Source organism: Lates calcarifer, linkage group LG8, assembly GCF_001640805.2.
Source record: "Lates calcarifer isolate ASB-BC8 linkage group LG8, TLL_Latcal_v3, whole genome shotgun sequence".
NCBI lineage: Eukaryota > Metazoa > Chordata > Actinopteri > Centropomidae > Lates > Lates calcarifer.
Genome location: NC_066840.1, coordinates 9594638 through 9610949, shown reverse-complemented (window position 1 = coordinate 9610949; position 16312 = coordinate 9594638). Strand labels below are relative to the sequence as shown.

Genomic DNA, 16312 nt, shown 5'->3' with positions numbered 1-16312 from the left:
TGCCAGTTAATCATTTACTTCGGATGTGCTTTTGTTATTAAAAAGATCAATATATGTGCACATCACAGGACAGGTGAAGGAAGAGACGCAGGTTTAGATCACCAAGACATGACTGAAGAGGAAACAAAAGACGTCCACTTGATGGACCACATGGATTTATATGATTGACTAATGCTTGGTTCTTGTTGCATCGTGATTTCCATCCCAGGGACTAACATTTCAGAGAACTACAGCCTGACTAATGACAACAGCGATTCTATTCTATTTCATAGCACCACTGTTACTGTCTGTGTCCTATGCCTGCTTCTACCCATTCCCATCTTTGCCATCATGGGAAATCTTTTCATCATGGCTGCCGCAGCACATTTCCAGAGCCTCCATGCGCCCACCAATGCTTTGGTGGTTTCCCTGGCAGTGGCCGACTTCCTGGTTGCAGTGCTGGTGATACGCCTTGGCTGCATCTTCTGCCAAGTGCACTTCATGCTGGATCTCACCCTCTGTACACCCTCCATTTTCAATCTCAAGACATGTGGTCACTCTGCTGGAATCCGCCTCTGGTCATCTCCTTCCTTTGCGTCTCCCTCGGCATGTACACCTCGTCACCTCCTGCTATGTTGAGCAGCAGCATGCAGCAGGATATTCAGACCTGCATGGCCACATTTCATGTCCCCTTTGCCTTTGCAACCTCAACTATCTCCTCCATTCCCATGGGTGTCATGCTGTTTGCGCGTATGGGAACATTTTCATGGCAGCCACAAACAAGCAAGATGGATTCATGCAATCGAGCACCACACTGGGCAGCTTCAGATGAACCTGAGCCCCATGAGGGCCAACTCCACCAGACAAGTCCAGAAAAAGAACGAGAGAAAGGCAGCTAAGATGTTGGGTCTGATCTTGGGGGTCTTCCTGTTCTGGTGGCTTCCTTTCTTCTGTATGAACGTGGTCCATCCTTTGAAGGGCTACAGCACCAGCCCCCTGGTCCTAGAGGCCTCCCTGTGGCTTGAATATGCCAACTCTTCTCTGAACCCTTTCCTCTCCACCTTATTCAACAAGAGCTATCGTCATGTGTTTGTAGCCACGTTAGATTGTTGGATTGTGAGAAGGCAGTTCAGAGCAGGTTTGGATTCCTCGCAAATATGTGTTGTTCTTATCTTGGAGACTATTTCAAGATGATCATTGTGTATTAACCAGTTCCTTCATTGGAGAGAGGGTTATTTTGTTTTGTTTTACCTTAAGGAACCAGTGACGAGTTACTCATCAGTCCCACCGATGAGAGGTATATTTTAAAAAGAATGGTCAAATTCAGTGCAGAGGAGACTGAGACATCCTGACTGTTAGACCCTAGTACAGGTCAACCACCAAAAACATAACAAGACGCATTCTTCATTAGACTGTCCCATCCAGATAGATTTGTAGCCTCAGGCCCAAGGCAAGATAACCCTAGCCCCTGTTACACAGCCTTTTCAAGGCGGGAAAATATTGTGATGTTATTCTGCCTTGTCGTTCTGTATAAAAGGTACAGTGGCAGAATGGGGGATATGCATCACCTGACCAAGGTAGTCACAGAGGTGGATCAACATCTGTAAAAGGGGGCGACATTAAGCCACCTTCATGTCATTCTGTTTAAACAACCAAAGGAGCCATATTCAAGAGAATCCTTAACACCAACTTTTCTAAGCTCATTCAGAATCACAGATGATATTGTACGCCTGTATTCATATGTTTAGTACTCCTTCCGCTAGGTGGCAGAGAGATGACCTCAACCACAACCACTAAGCCTTGATTGGTCAGTTGTTTCCCTAACCAGAGGAAACAGCCATCAATGGAACAACACCTGACATTTCTGTAAATCACATAACTGTAAGCTAGAAAGTTTAAAACCTAAAAATAGATTGGAGGTTTAATAAAACGCATTTAAGTAAATAAACAAATGAATTTTGAAAAGAAAAATATGGTTTGTGATATCTCTCAGGTGTCAAATAATGCACATTTTGTTGTTAAATAGGGACATGTGGCGCAGTGATCGTGTAGGCCACTGCCTCTCTGGACAAAGCAAATATAAAGTAATTACATTTATCATTTTTATTCTATAGTATTGTTAGTTTTGTTTCTGCCACTGCTGCCGTTATTTTAAGGTATTAAGTCTATTTTACCACACTGACACAGAGGCATAAGACTATCTCTGTGATTAAGTGTTCAGACTTAACAAGAAGCAACTTTTGGTGTTTATTAGCATAAACCTCTACGATGCATATTAAGTATACTGTAACAAAGAAAAATAAATATTTGGAATCTCATGGTAATACCAGAGGAGATTTAAAAAATACTATCAGGAATTACAAGAGGAAAAAACTAAAACAAAATTGTGATGAAATCTGCTTACAAAATATTACAATACAACACAATATATTATTGCAAAAAACTGTATTACAAGTAAATGCTACAAATCATAAAAAAATATACAAGGACATTGCTCAGATATACAGTATATAACGTAAACTTACAGAAATATTGAACCAACAACAAATTAGTATTTTTAATTTTGGAAAATCACTTTCATAAAAGTTAATGAATATTTGTGAGTCCTAGAAAATAATCTACCATGTTCCAATATGTTAGCTTTGTCTACTATTATTTTCTTTAAGACAAGTGTTTTTTATGAATGCACTTTGGTCCTTGTAGTAAAACCAACATTATATGTAGTAGTAGTAGTACCAGTTAATTTAGATGAATTAGGCATTGAATAGTGAATTAGAAATGTCTTGATTCTTCATTTTCTCTGTCCACAATACTCCACTGTTCAAAAACTGTTCAAAGTTATATTTCCCTCTGCACTACACTTCAAATACTTCAAGTCAAGCAAAAAGCAGAGTAAATGTCCCTCTAGCTCTGCAGAAACAGACCTTACCTGGTTAAACAGGTCGGCCAGAGAGCAGCCCCAGCTCAGTGGAAAGTGTTTGGTCTCTGCTTTGAAGGTGAGAAATCATCTTCCTGCTGGCTTCACATCCTTTCCTCCTCACTGTCTCAATGAGGCAGCGTGCCCTGTCTGCCCTGGTATTGTTCCTTTGAGCTATTGACTCTCTCTCCTCATCATTCAAGACACCATCCTCTGAAAGGTCATCTAGCAGCTGATTAATAACTTCTCTGGAGACCCTCTGTGCAAATCCAAACCTCACTCTGGAAAGCTCTGTATCTAGAGGAAAAAAGAGACAGAAACAACTCATATATTGGCTTCTTAGGGCAGCTCATGGTGCACAAACATTAAAAACATTTAGTCACACTAGCTAGCTATCAATACACAGTTCAAGTTCAATAAACATTATATCAGCATTACAATAGTAATAATAATAATAAGTAGAACAGGTAAAACAGAAAAATATGTCCTTAATATCATAGTATGACTTTCATATCCTAAGATTTAAAAAAGTTTTATTACTTTAAAAAAGTAATAAAACTTTATAATCAGTAAAACCAATTTCATTCCACCCCATAAACCTGTGTTTAAAGTTTGGTACGTTTACCTCAACAACCGACAACACTTAACTCATTGATGAACAATGGGCTTCAAAAAATCCAAATGAACATCTTAACAACCACATTTTTCAGTGACTTGAGCATCACAGGTACCTCCACCGTGTTTGGTTGGCAGAAATATCTCAATACCAGCTGATAAAATGAAAGTATCTGTACAACAAGACACCACTAGATGTTCGTGGAAAACTTTGGCTTGAAAGAGCACACCGCTGATTTAGCATTGCACTATAGTAGATGAAGCAGCAGCACCAGAGATATCATCATCATCATTACCCACAATGCAATTTGACCACAAACAGTTCGGTTGTAGATTCAGATGTGTTATGCCAGTAGCAGCTAATGTAGCCTCAAGCTGTTAGCCTCAAGCAGACGCAGAGTGGGCTGCAGAGGTTTGCTATGCTCACTTCTTTCTAACTCCACACCCTGAGATTTTTTCATTTTAAGCCCTGTAGTCTTCAGCAACAACTGACAATTACAAGAGTCAATTCATCAGATTTCACATGGCTCCCTCTGGAGCCACAAAATGCTTACAACTTTTTCATATACACGATAATACTCCCCAAAACCTGGAAACAGGAAAAATCCACACTCGTCCCCTTTGATGGGTGAGTTAAATGTATTTATGTCCAGCGGTTTTAAAACATTTATCTTCAATTATAACATCACACCAAAATGATCAAAGGCTTTGTATGCTGTCTGTCAAAGATCTACTGCTGATCTTATGACACTTGAAACAAGTGTAGTTCTCCTAAATACTCATCATAGAGTGCAGCAGTGTCTTACCATATGCCACCTTTGAAACATCAGTGTTTAGATAGTCATCTGAAATAAAGAGTAGAAAAATAAAGTATGGATATTTGACAGATTCACATCTTGCATTCAAAACTCAAGACAATAACAGGGCATTTCAGCTAAGTAAGAGCGGTACACAGGTAGCATTAAATGACATGTTGATATTATTTTATATGCTCTTACCTCTTCGAATTGCACGTGTCCACACTGGTCCAGATTCATTTTTCAGTGTAAGCTTGAAGTTACTGTCTGGATTTTCAACAAACACTTCATAGAAATTTGGGTCCCTGCTGTCATATATGAGTTTTAATTTCTGTGGGAAAAAATATATATGTATACATTCTAATGTAACCAAAGACATTTGTAGACAGGGAGATATACAGGGGCTCCATCTTGAGAAATATGCTTTCTCCCATTTTGCTAATATGACAGTGATATCAATCTTTTCTTCTAACTCTTGGAAAGAAAGCAGATTTTCAAAATGTCAAATTACTACTTTATCTGAAGACGGTTGAATTATAACTGCTAATGTCCTCGTGATCTCAAAATAAGTAAACAGAGCTGATATTTATTTAACTATCCTGAAGAAGTATTTTAAATGATCTTGAAATAACAGGCCAAAAATAAATACCAACCACCTCTCTTGGGAGTGTGGTCTTTAAAAGATATACATTTGTGATGATGAGTAGAAGGCTATTTTTTACCATTGATAACCTGTGCCTGTGCGAGTCAAGATTCTCATCCTGCAGGGTCTTGACCACAATTTACTGGGATTTAATATCTGAAACAAAGTTCAAACTTTACCTCAGGGTAAACTTCTGCACTGTCCACATCAGCTGTAAGGATGAAACGGTCGTGCATTTTCAGAGACTTCTCTGGGTACGGCTTTGGGATCGATTTGTATCCACTGGATAACGCCCTGTTTTTTATCGTCTGTGGGGAAATGTACATTCTCTCCACAGTTATAGAAGCCAACTGTGTTGTCTATTTTGAAATATGAATCAATATGGAGACAGTAAGATACACAATAACCTGTTGTAGAGCAGGATCACGAGGGATCAAATAAACATGCAGTGTGAGGAATGCTTTGTTGGTCTTGTATATTAACACTTTACAGTTGATTTTCACTGGAAAGCCCACTCTCATCAGGACTCCTCGTGGAGAGAAAACTGGTTGGAGTATCTTGACATGGGTTGGTGTGACCTCAGACGGTTTTTCCACAACATCTCCACAGTCATCCATGTGTAGGACTGCGAACTTGTCTAAAATTGTAGGGCTGTCATCTGCACAAAGGACAAGTGCTTTCATAGGCATGCTATCAAACATCAATAAAGTTGTTACATTTTTTTTTTTTTTTTTTTGGATATCATATGATATCTGCTTGCCTGTGCAGATCCAGTGTGGCAGATACACTTCATCTAACTTTCCAGAAATGACTGTGATGTCCAGTAGGGGACCTCCAGGGATGTATTTCATGGTTTCCAGTCTCCCCATGTGTTCCTCCCAGAAGCCAAAGTGGTACTTGAAGCAGACCTTTTCTTTACAAACCCAGCGCAGACCAGAGATGCTGCATTCGAATTTACCTGCTTCAGACTGTAGGCTAATTTATGAAAGGGAAAAAGTACAGTAAGTTTGCACTTAAATACTATAAGACCAGCATAAATGTTGTTCATGTAAAAAAAATCGACCTTGTTTTTATCTGTGGTCAAATGTAACATTACCGTAACACTTTGCTGGGACACAGTACTGAATTGATGTTTTTTACCTGTAAGGTGGAGCATCCTCTGCATCCACACAGTTCACTTCAGGGTCAACTTTAATCCAGTCACCCTCAGTAAATACTTCACTCCCAAATGCCATTGGTGATTTCACGGTAATGACTTTCACCCTCTGAAACTGGTTAAAAGTCTAATTTACTGTAGGTCCACTATATATTTTTTTTAACAATAGTGTAGTATTTTTTTATCATTAAAGATCTCAGTTATGTCTTCAAAGACAAAGTAAGCTGTTGTTGTCAAATTACCTGTTGAGGTTTTGACTTCTATTTATTAAAGAAAACTTTAAATTATATCCAAGTAGATAATGGTTCTTGAATATAATCATCAATCCATAAGCCTCAAAATTAAAAGATGATAGATGAGAGGCAATTTTCAATCCATGATTCACCACAAATGCTTTAAACAGTCAAGATATCTACTCACTTTCACCACGGGATTTCTTAAACCTACATGGGGGTCAGAAGTCCCAATCTCCGGTCCCTGGTTCCTTATTCTGAAATGTTAAAGGACAACTGTTAACAGTTGGCTTAAGGAAACACAAATTTTGATCATTTACTTAATCATATTAAATATATAATTTAGCCTCACATTGCCTACACTGAAAAAAGGTATGCGCTACATAGCAATATGCACAAAAGCCCATAGTGAAAGCCTGTGTGTTCACCTTGCTGTCTTGATGCAACTGATAAGATCTGGCTCCAGTTTCTCAAGGGTGTTGTAGAAGATGTCTTTGCCTGTGCCTCCCCCAGCTGTCAGTAGGCAATCAAAGAGCTTCCTCATCTTATCCTCAGAGGTTGGGAGGGCTCTGATATTATCATAACTTTCTTGCTGAATAACGCCCTGGATAAGGAGCTCATCCAAAACTGGTTCAACTTTGGTCACTCTATGGATCAGCCAATCTCTGTGTCTATCGACAAAGAGCTCCACTGAGGGAAGACAGACAGAAATATTATGATAATTAGTTGGATTTGGAGAAGGGTTCCATTGCTAAATACTATACATATTTATTGCCATGTTCAAAATGTAGCTGATTCATTCATCACATTTTACATTTGATTTGCCAGTTTGGTTGCATAATGCTGAATGTATCAGAGCACTGTAATATGCACGTGGGCCCAAGGAAGAATTGCAGTAGCTGACAAACTGACAAATTCATCAATACAATCGTGTCTCAGAGAACATTAAAATATTCTAAGATCAGCCATGAAGGGTAATCCACCTTCCTCCGTGACTGCCAAAATAAGAGCACACAATGTTACGTTAAGATTTTAAAAACAGTAAGACGTTTTTATTGTTATTAGATATTTATGAGCTAAGCTACATATCTAGTGAAAGCTGTCAACCAATTTCTGAATACGACACAAGAAACCGTTTAATCTTTTTCATTTTATTTTTCTCTCTTGTTTTAAATTGAGCATTAAGAACGTACATACATTCAATTAAAATCTACAGATCAGTATTTATTTTTCTTATTATGAGGCATTAGAAGCATACAGACATTGATAACTGAGCTTTTTCTATACAGTCAGTCAGCGAGCGTAGCAACAACGTCACAGCACTTAGGAACAGACGTGGAACATGATTGGACTTTTAAGTCACGTGCTCGAAAACGAAAGTCAGAGACGCACGTTCAAAAATTCTAGTATTCTACTCGAAACTTCGAAAGTCGAATGAATTTATCAACTGTTCATCGCGGCTTGTCTAAACTGTACATTGCACGCGTCATACTGCGCATCAGACGGTGTAAAGAGCAAATACTGAAGACGTACCGAGTCTGTGCGCCTTGTCCCCACAGCCTATCTGCCTTAATATGTCCACAGTCTCAGGCAGAGCACCATTATAGCAGTAGGTTGAAATCAGCAGCTCTGTGACCTGTACGGGATCCCACTCCACCAGGACGCTGTAAGGAACCTGCGGTGGATCACTGTGCTGTAGCAGTTGGTAGCAGAACTTCCCGAAACTACTCTGCTCCAGTTCCTCCAGCGTGTTTACTAAAGCGTGTGTTAAAGTTTGAAAGGCCATTTCGCACAAATGTAAATATCCCAGAGTTTAGTCGTGTCTGTCAACAGTGGAACGGTCAGTTTTTTTTTAACAATGTCGTAAAAACCAGGGGCGTTACCGCAGCAAGATAAAATTGGTGCTTTTACTTCCGGTATCATTCCGGTAGTACTGTAGTGGTAAACGCAGTTCAGCTCAGGAGGCTTGACTCGCGAGGACAGGAGGACTGTCTCCAGTCTGAGCAGCAGTGTTCTTACGGATTTGCAGCCTGAAGTCCACACACTTTGCTCCCAAAGTGTCCTCACTACAGATGTTTGATGTGTACTTGGCAGGAGACAAATAAAGAGAAGACTGTAGGCCCACAGGCTGAAGCTACTACAGCTCTGTCATGAAGTATCACAGGTCAAAGGTTACCTGTAGCTGCAGGAGCTTATTTCTTCATTTTCATTATTAATTAATTAATTTATTTTTCATTTCATTCATCTTTAGTTGAAATTTAAAAAGTTCAGTTACTCTAAAACATACGGAGAGTAGTTGTATGTGTGCAAATTAAAAAACTACTCCTGACGCTATAATAATAATAATACATTTTTAAAACCACTTTGACATGACCAACATAATGGTTACTATTCTCATGTCTGTACACAAAGTATGAAGCAACAGCCAGCACTAGATTAACTTAGCTTAGCATAAAAACTGGAAACATCTCGCCTGACTCTGTCCAACGGTAATAAAATCCACCTGCCAGCACCTCTAAACCTTATTAATCTACACATTAAATCTTATTTGTTGAATCCATACAAAAACTTAAGTGTAAAAATCACAAAGTTTTTATGGTAAGCTAAGCTAACAAGGGGCTGGTTCCAGGTACGTAAGCATTTTCCCAAAATGTGGAGCTAGTCCTTTAACATTTATGTCTTCCACATTTTGTAACCTCAGCAGCATATGCACTTTTTAAATCCAAAATATGCTTGTTTTTCTGTCATGGATAATGACTTGATGCATGTTTGATTACACAAAGTTTTGTGTTTCATGCTAAAATATACAGCATCTCAGTGTCAACTGGCTGGCATCAGTATCAAGCTGGATCAGCGCCATTAAGATGTGAATGGAGGTACAAACACATATACACACACAAATATTTCTGTGTTCATGTGAACCAGGCTCCTCGATGTGTTCCTAACTGAGATATTTTGAACATTCGTTTTTCTATCCAGCACATAGAGAAACAGACTGTTTATTCCACTCTGTGTTGTGAATAGTAAATAGAGGGTTTCTGGAGGATAACGTAGGTGAGAAGGTGCATAAGGGCTGTAAGAGGCAAGATTGCTGATACTTGAATAAGAGCACAATATTTTCACAAATATTCATTCGGTTTCTCTCCCCCATTCCAGCTGAAAGGGAGGTGACTCCCCTGGAAAGGTCCAAACCTTGATTCAGTCGAGAGCACTTCATCTTTTCGTCTCACAGCGCTTTTCAGATACCTCCTATATTCCCTTTCCACTGGCACATTTCATTTTACAACAAGTAATGAGGGGGCCACTGTGGTGCAAGGTGAAAGGCCAGTGAGCAACACCTAGCAGTGGTTTGCAAACACTGTGGCGTCGATTCCTTTATGTAAGACTGCATTTCAGTACAAGAAGGCAAAAATTGAGGAATGTGAATACTTAATGGTTTTCTTAATCTTTTATGATTATTGATGGATCATGAAAATAATTAGCAGAATGAAGGAAAATAATTGGTTGCAGCCATGTGCAAGACACAGACAGGAGGACGTTTAATGTTACTGCTTGAAAAAAAATCAACAAGACTAAAACAACCTGAGTAACTAATATACCTTAGCCAGTACATCATAACCACCATAAGGTCAATTATAGTATGTGCTTAAGCACTAAGTGTTTGAACAACTTGTCAAAATCTGAACTTGAAGTGGGTGAATTTTCACCTGTACAAAATATTCACATGCCCATGCTCTGACTGTGAAGTCACAGAGAACATATTCACAAATGTGTGGATTGATATTTTCATATACTTGAGTCCATTTTCCAGTACAACCACAACTCGGTGATGACAACCTCTGGAATCACTGACTGAAACTCCACAGACGAGTTCTCTCGCATCACAACGTGACAAATCTGCGCACGCTGACTTTTGCAACACTTGTTCCAATAAATGTGTTGCAAAACTTGCACTAGTGGCTGTGGAAATGAGAAAACAGAGTAGTCAATACTGAATCGCATTACTACACTGGAAAATAGGACGCACGTCTTTTTATCGGATTTCAGTGCTTCATCCATTTTACATGAATATTTTTATGGAAAGATTTCCATTTTTTTCAATACCAGGTGACCCAGTGACTGCAAATAGGACCACATAGGACACACCTCATATATATTGGAAAGGCAACATAACATAAACAATATGAAATGGACATTCACAAATAAATACAATACTGTCTTCAACATGAACTCTGCAACTTCGACACACACTGGAGTAGTAGAATCCTGACTGTCTGCATCACCACCTGGATCATCACAGACCCATGGCCACAAATGGTGCGGCAGCATCCAGGTCCAAGCTCAGGGATAGCTTCACCCCACAGGCCACAAGACTGCTGAACTCACCCTCCCACCTCTGATCTGCTCCCTCACTCCCACAGCCACAAGTGCTAAGTTTTTGCAACACATTTATTGGAATAAGTGTTGCAAAAGTGAAGGTGCACAGATTCCTAACATTTGTGTAGTTATTTTGGTTACATATACATAGACATCCTGGATTTTATATTCTGAGCATTTTACTGCACCATACATGCTCAAACCTGCAACCAGCTCTCATCACATGTTAACACAAGTGCTGGAAAAACCTGATAGCGACAGGAGCAGGGGAATACTTGGGATTTTTGCCAAACTTTAACTTGAACATGGTAGCTTTAGACAATGTGAAAGACTGTCTTGGAAAAACACAGCTGACATTTGTCACACATGTGGGGGTGACACATGCTGAAGTATGTGAAAAAGAAAAGGAAGAGGCAGGTTTGGCAGCGATTCAACAAGAACAGAAACTGTATCTGTAGCAGGACACTCCTCTTTTTATTACACTCCTTCCTCACTTCTTCTCTTTCACCATCATGGCTTTCACGGGGAAATATGAACTGGAGAGTCAAGAGAACTATGAAGAGTTTCTGGAAGCAATTGGTATTAGCATTTTTCTTACTAATTCATAAGCTGTATATGAATAAATGTGCGCTCAATTAAATTTAGTTGAATTTCTGTATTTGAAATATCACCTTCTCTGTCACAGGACTTCTCAAGGCCAAGACAGACCACAAAGTGGTGACAGAGGTGGTTCAGGATGGGAACAACTTCACCTGGACGCAAACTATCCCCAACTGGACCTGGTCCAATAGCTTCACTGTTGGCCAGGAATGTGAGCTGGCGACAATGACGGGCGCCAAATTTACGGTGAGTTCACAACAGGCGCCTGCACATCTGTTGCAACTTGTCGTAAAACTTTAACGTAATCAAGCTCACTCCACATTTCCCTCTTTGACCTTTTGTCCTTGTGACCTTCAGGCTCCCGTCACTATGGAAGGCGACAAGATTTCAATACAGTTTCCCCAATATCACTTCACAGCAGAGATCCTTGAGGATAAGCTAGTAATGGTAAGAGACCACTCAAGCCATGACCTCATACTTAATATAACTTAGGTAACTTAAATATAAGTTGCAGTTTGTTGTATTCTCATCTGTATATTTGTCTTTTCTGTTCTGTAGAACTGCATAACTCCAGGTGAGAAGGGTGTGACTCTCAAAAGAGTTAGCAAGAGGATCTAAATCTGCGAGACTCAACACGCTTTCATGGAAAAGAGGCTGCCGGAGGTAAAACACATCATGAAACTCCTCCATCTATTGTTTGGAGCAAGCGGTGTCTTCTTGCTGATGCTGAAAACTGAAAGACTAGATTTTGCTATGTACTGTATCTCTACATGGATGAAATTGAAATTGTAACAGTATTCATGTTCGATCCAATAAAAATTACATAAATATATGATAGATCTCTCTGTGTAACTTCTACACATACTCACCCAGCCAGTTTCTTCAGAGCAAGTGTGCCCCCCATCTTTTTTTCTTTTTTCTCTCTTTTTTCTTTATATCAAATGAGCTGAAAATACAGTTCTTCTAATTATATGTCAGTTTCAAATGCAAATGCAATACAAATGCAGTAGATTCTGCTTACCTTATGTGGTTTATTGATTCAGGTCCAATAAATATAATTATCACTTGAATGCAGTGTCTTATCAAAGCTTTCCTCATTCCTCACTGTACGAGTGAATGGTAATAAAATCTACAGTTTGCATTAGATTCGCCACCTGTTAACACTCTATAATTGTTTGCTGCCTGGCTACAGGAAGAGACGTAAATATATCTCTGCAGAAAGACCTTTCAAATTTTATGATACTGCGCTGTTGAAAGAATTTACACAAACACATATTCACCACCACACCAGTGTTAAGTTGTACGTGCTCACCTCAACGAACTTGTCACCGACCACCTCAGCAGTGTAAAGGTATTTGGGGAACTGAGTCTTGATTACCCTCATCCAGAGTCACAGGGGTCTAAAAATGAAAACAAAACAATGTGATCAGACTGAAACTGGGGGGAAAGTCAGTGTTTAAATATTTAAAATATCTTAAAACACTGCATGAAATAAATGTGAAATGACCTTGAATGTCTCGCCAGCCACAGTCCCCAGTTCTGCCTCCTTCCCAATAGGGAACGTGTTGTTCCAGGTTTTGTCCAGCAAAAATTTAGTCAACCTGAAGTCGTCATTCTGATAGATGCCTGTTATTATCTCATCACTGCTGGAGTCTTTGAGGTTTGTAATTCCTACAGAGAAAAAAAAAACATTGTTAGCACTGATCAACACATTCTAATTCAATATATCTTATAAATGTATCTATGTAGGTAAACACAGGTCTCTCACCAAGAGCCTTGAAGAATTCCTCGCAGTTCTCCTGGTTTTCCAGCACATATTTCCCTGTAAAAGCCATGTTGAAGCAAACACTCTGCTGTCAACTCCTGACAGTTGAACTAAACTAAATCAGCAGCTGGGACCACTTTATATGCTGTTTCTGCTCTGTTCCCTTAATGCAAATGTCTAGGTAGGGCTAATATCTGTTTTTCACCACTTTAACCAAATTAATTTAAATTTGAAAAAAAAAAAAAAAAGTCTTGACATGCAGCTTCATGGGAAAATAAATAACAGAATGTTTTCCATATCCATTTACATTTTGTTTTACCCCTTATTTAACTTGGTTCATTAGTGACCGTAAATTGTCTGTAGATGTGAATGTGAATGTGAAGTTTCTGTGTGGAAAGTTAATAGTCTGCATACATCTCCTGCTGTCATGTAGCCAGCACTCCTGCCTGTGTTCATACTGAAGCCGGCTGCCATTCAAAGACCAAATGCTGCAGTGAAGGATGGGAGCCAGAATGTCACAGCTCCATAATGAAACTCAACAGCGCTGAGAGACACACCAGATGATCGGTGGCTGACACTCGCTTAGATTTGTGCTAACAAGCAAGAGGGTGTTGGTGGCAGAAACATGCAGAAACACAACTCGGGCATCACAGGCCTCTTGCACTGTGTGGATACAGGGAGAGACCAGATGTGTCTCTACAATGTTCAAGCATCACAAGCCTTTAGTGAAAGAGAAGGCGGAATTGAGAGTGACACTGCATAAAATCACACACCACAGCAAATGTATTAGCGAGATCCAAAAGTTACATAATGCTGGACATTCATATCACACTTCTTCTTATTGCGGCTTTGTCTTGTTCTTTAAAATGCAAATAAATTAAATGAAACCAAATGTCTGATGGGAATGTTGGTCTTTTGTCAACATTACAAAGCAAAAATGACTTGCTGCAGGCACAGGCGCCGAGCAGGGCTGAGGCTCAGCTCGGCCCAGGCAGGTAGAATATATTTTAATAGATATTTGATTCATGTGAACTGTGCCCTGGGAGGTTTTCTGGTGTCATGAGCCCAATATCATGAACACCTGTGCAAACTATAACAGTACCACAGCCCTGCAAGAAAAAGTACCAGTGTGAAACATATTGTTTGTTGAGTGTGTGAACATGGCTGTTCACTTTCTGATGACACACTGCATCAAATGCAGCATGTACAAAGCCTGTTCCAGACCTCTGAATGAAAAGAACACTTTTGATCAACAATACTCATATTGTCCTCTTTTCAAATATCTCTACTGCTTCTACTAACTTCTATTGTTGAGCCTCTTTGTTTCACAGAGAAGTGAAAGTTTTCCCAAAATAACCAAAAAGCAAAGGTCACCCTGGTATCATACAGACAGTCTCAACTTTTCAAATAAAATCCCAAAACAGCACTGGCTTCTCCTGGATGTATAAGTTTATCTCCAATGAAAAAACCCTGTGTTGTCATGGATGTATTACTATGGCGACATACAATGATGTGAAAGATTAGTGTCACAGTCAGTTACATGTCCTTCCTGTATTACCACTGACTCTGCTCCTGGAGAGGAGAAAAACTGCACTTCTCCGTTGTCACCACTAAGAGGCATCCTCATTCCTCTATAGAGCACCTCCTCAACACAAACCCTTCTTCATCCGTTACACTGCTGGAAGTGAATGGATCTCTACTGTTTGCAAGAGGAATATAAAATGTGATCAGATAAATGACTGAGATACATTCAGATTTGGAAATAGTAATGGTAGTAGTAATAGTATTGCTGACATTCACCCGTTGGTCCTTTATATTTTACAAGCCGCATTTCAACATGAAAAAGAAAAAGTGGAGAACTTTGCTCATCAAAGCATCCCTTGCTTGTAGTGCAGCTGTGTGATTTATGGTACCGAATCACAAGGTTTCTGTCATGGAGACGTGTTTTTAATGTGTGACATCTCACATCACAAGGAGGGATGTTCGCTTTTTCTGTCATGTGCTCTTATGGGGAATAAATCTAAATTTTCATGATAGAAGCTGGACTTCTTTCAAAGCTGAGGATCAATGGCCTGCTTTTACTTTTGAACCACTGACTGAATATAAGAGGGTGTGGGAAAAAGCCATGATGATAAGGAGAAAAACAGGATGAGCTGAGAAAAAAAAGAAACAACAGCACAAATTTTTAAACACACAATTGTTCCAATGCTATGATAATGGCCATTTTTAAATCATGAACTTCAACCAATATTAAAGAGACAGAATTAAATTTGTGTCATTGATTTTCACTGGATCATCATCATAATAGTGGCTTATCTTGAAAACTGACAAGATGTCATTTCACTACAAGGTGATAAGGTGTTACCACAGATCCATCTATAGAGCCTGGTGACGACGAGAGGGATTTATACATTAATCACAGCATTTCAGTATGAAAAGTTTACTATTCAGTGAAAAAGAGTGTCATCTGAGCTGTAGGCGGCACAAATTTGAACAAGCCAGTGGATGTAAGAAAATTATGTGAAAGCATGGTTGAATAAACCTGCCCCACTCCTTCATTTCTTTGTGTGTTGTTTACAGTTTTTCTGGGCTGGGATACTTCCTGGATTTGTGTATTCATTTGATTAAACAAATTAATTTAGCAAAACTGAGACAGTGAAGGTCTAGATTTTTGACAGAGACGAGTCTACTTGACATAATCAAAAATTAAGATTAAAAAGTAGTACCCACCTTAAGATCCTTATCATATCAGTCGATAATGTGTTTTAATGGTACATATTCCCCTACCAATAAAATACACTTTTAAAAATCAGCACAAACTCATTAACAAACAGAAAATCTGGCCACATGCTGAAGTATGAATGAAAGCTTAAGTCTCTTTATATACTGATTTACTCTCAGTAATCCTGATATCCAGAGTGCCCTGGTTTTAAAGCACATGTACTGAGACCCTCACTACAAGGATAAATTGAGCAGCTCCACTCTGCACCCCCACTCGACACTTTTCCAAATTCTTCCTCGAGGACACATTTAAAGGAAGCCAACAGCCTGCTCCCTCAGTTCCACACAAAAGCTTACAGGAGGCTGTGAGAATGATCCATTATCAAATTGACGGCCCTGAGCACTCCTCCACCCCCTACACCCCCCTTTTTACAGATGGGCCACTGAACACTGGAGATCTCAAAGAATTCCCCTCAGTCTCAACATCAATACATGCTTCTTTTTTTTTA

The 16312-nt window shown here is 39.4% G+C and overlaps 2 protein-coding genes and 1 pseudogene across 5 annotated transcripts; 1 reads left to right on the top strand and 2 right to left on the bottom strand.

Moving 5' to 3' along the window:
* Nucleotides 1-2202: 2202 nt before the first annotated feature.
* Nucleotides 2203-8440, bottom strand: LOC108882952 (nacht, lrr and pyd domains-containing protein 1b-like). Of its 2 annotated transcripts, none has more exons than XM_051072228.1 (10): nucleotides 7874-8440; nucleotides 6769-7030; nucleotides 6528-6597; nucleotides 6092-6216; nucleotides 5712-5926; nucleotides 5359-5609; nucleotides 5131-5259; nucleotides 4510-4639; nucleotides 4318-4356; nucleotides 2203-3193 (listed from the first exon to the last, which is right to left on the bottom strand). In XM_051072228.1, exons 1-10 carry the CDS (start codon nucleotides 8124-8126, stop codon nucleotides 2913-2915), a joined length of 1755 nt encoding a protein of 584 aa, XP_050928185.1. In that variant the 5' UTR covers nucleotides 8127-8440; the 3' UTR covers nucleotides 2203-2912. The 2 variants fall into 2 exon arrangements, with proteins under 2 accessions (XP_050928185.1, XP_018531272.1); XM_018675756.2 differs by having other exon boundaries at nucleotides 6092-6222; nucleotides 7874-8439.
* A 2692-nt stretch (nucleotides 8441-11132) lies between these two features.
* LOC108882950 (gastrotropin) lies at nucleotides 11133-13974 on the top strand. Of its 3 annotated transcripts, none has more exons than XM_051072229.1 (5): nucleotides 11133-11296; nucleotides 11403-11563; nucleotides 11675-11764; nucleotides 11876-11980; nucleotides 13520-13974. In XM_051072229.1, the coding sequence occupies exons 1-4, from the start codon at nucleotides 11230-11232 to the stop codon at nucleotides 11933-11935; spliced, it is 378 nt and encodes a 125-aa protein (XP_050928186.1). In that variant the 5' UTR covers nucleotides 11133-11229; the 3' UTR covers nucleotides 11936-11980; nucleotides 13520-13974. The 3 variants fall into 3 exon arrangements, with proteins under 3 accessions (XP_050928186.1, XP_050928187.1, XP_018531271.1); XM_051072230.1 differs by having other exon boundaries at nucleotides 13516-13974; XM_018675755.2 differs by lacking the exon at nucleotides 13520-13974 and having other exon boundaries at nucleotides 11876-12149.
* LOC108882951 (gastrotropin-like) lies at nucleotides 12286-13507 on the bottom strand (annotated as a pseudogene).
* Nucleotides 13975-16312: the final 2338 nt, after the last annotated feature.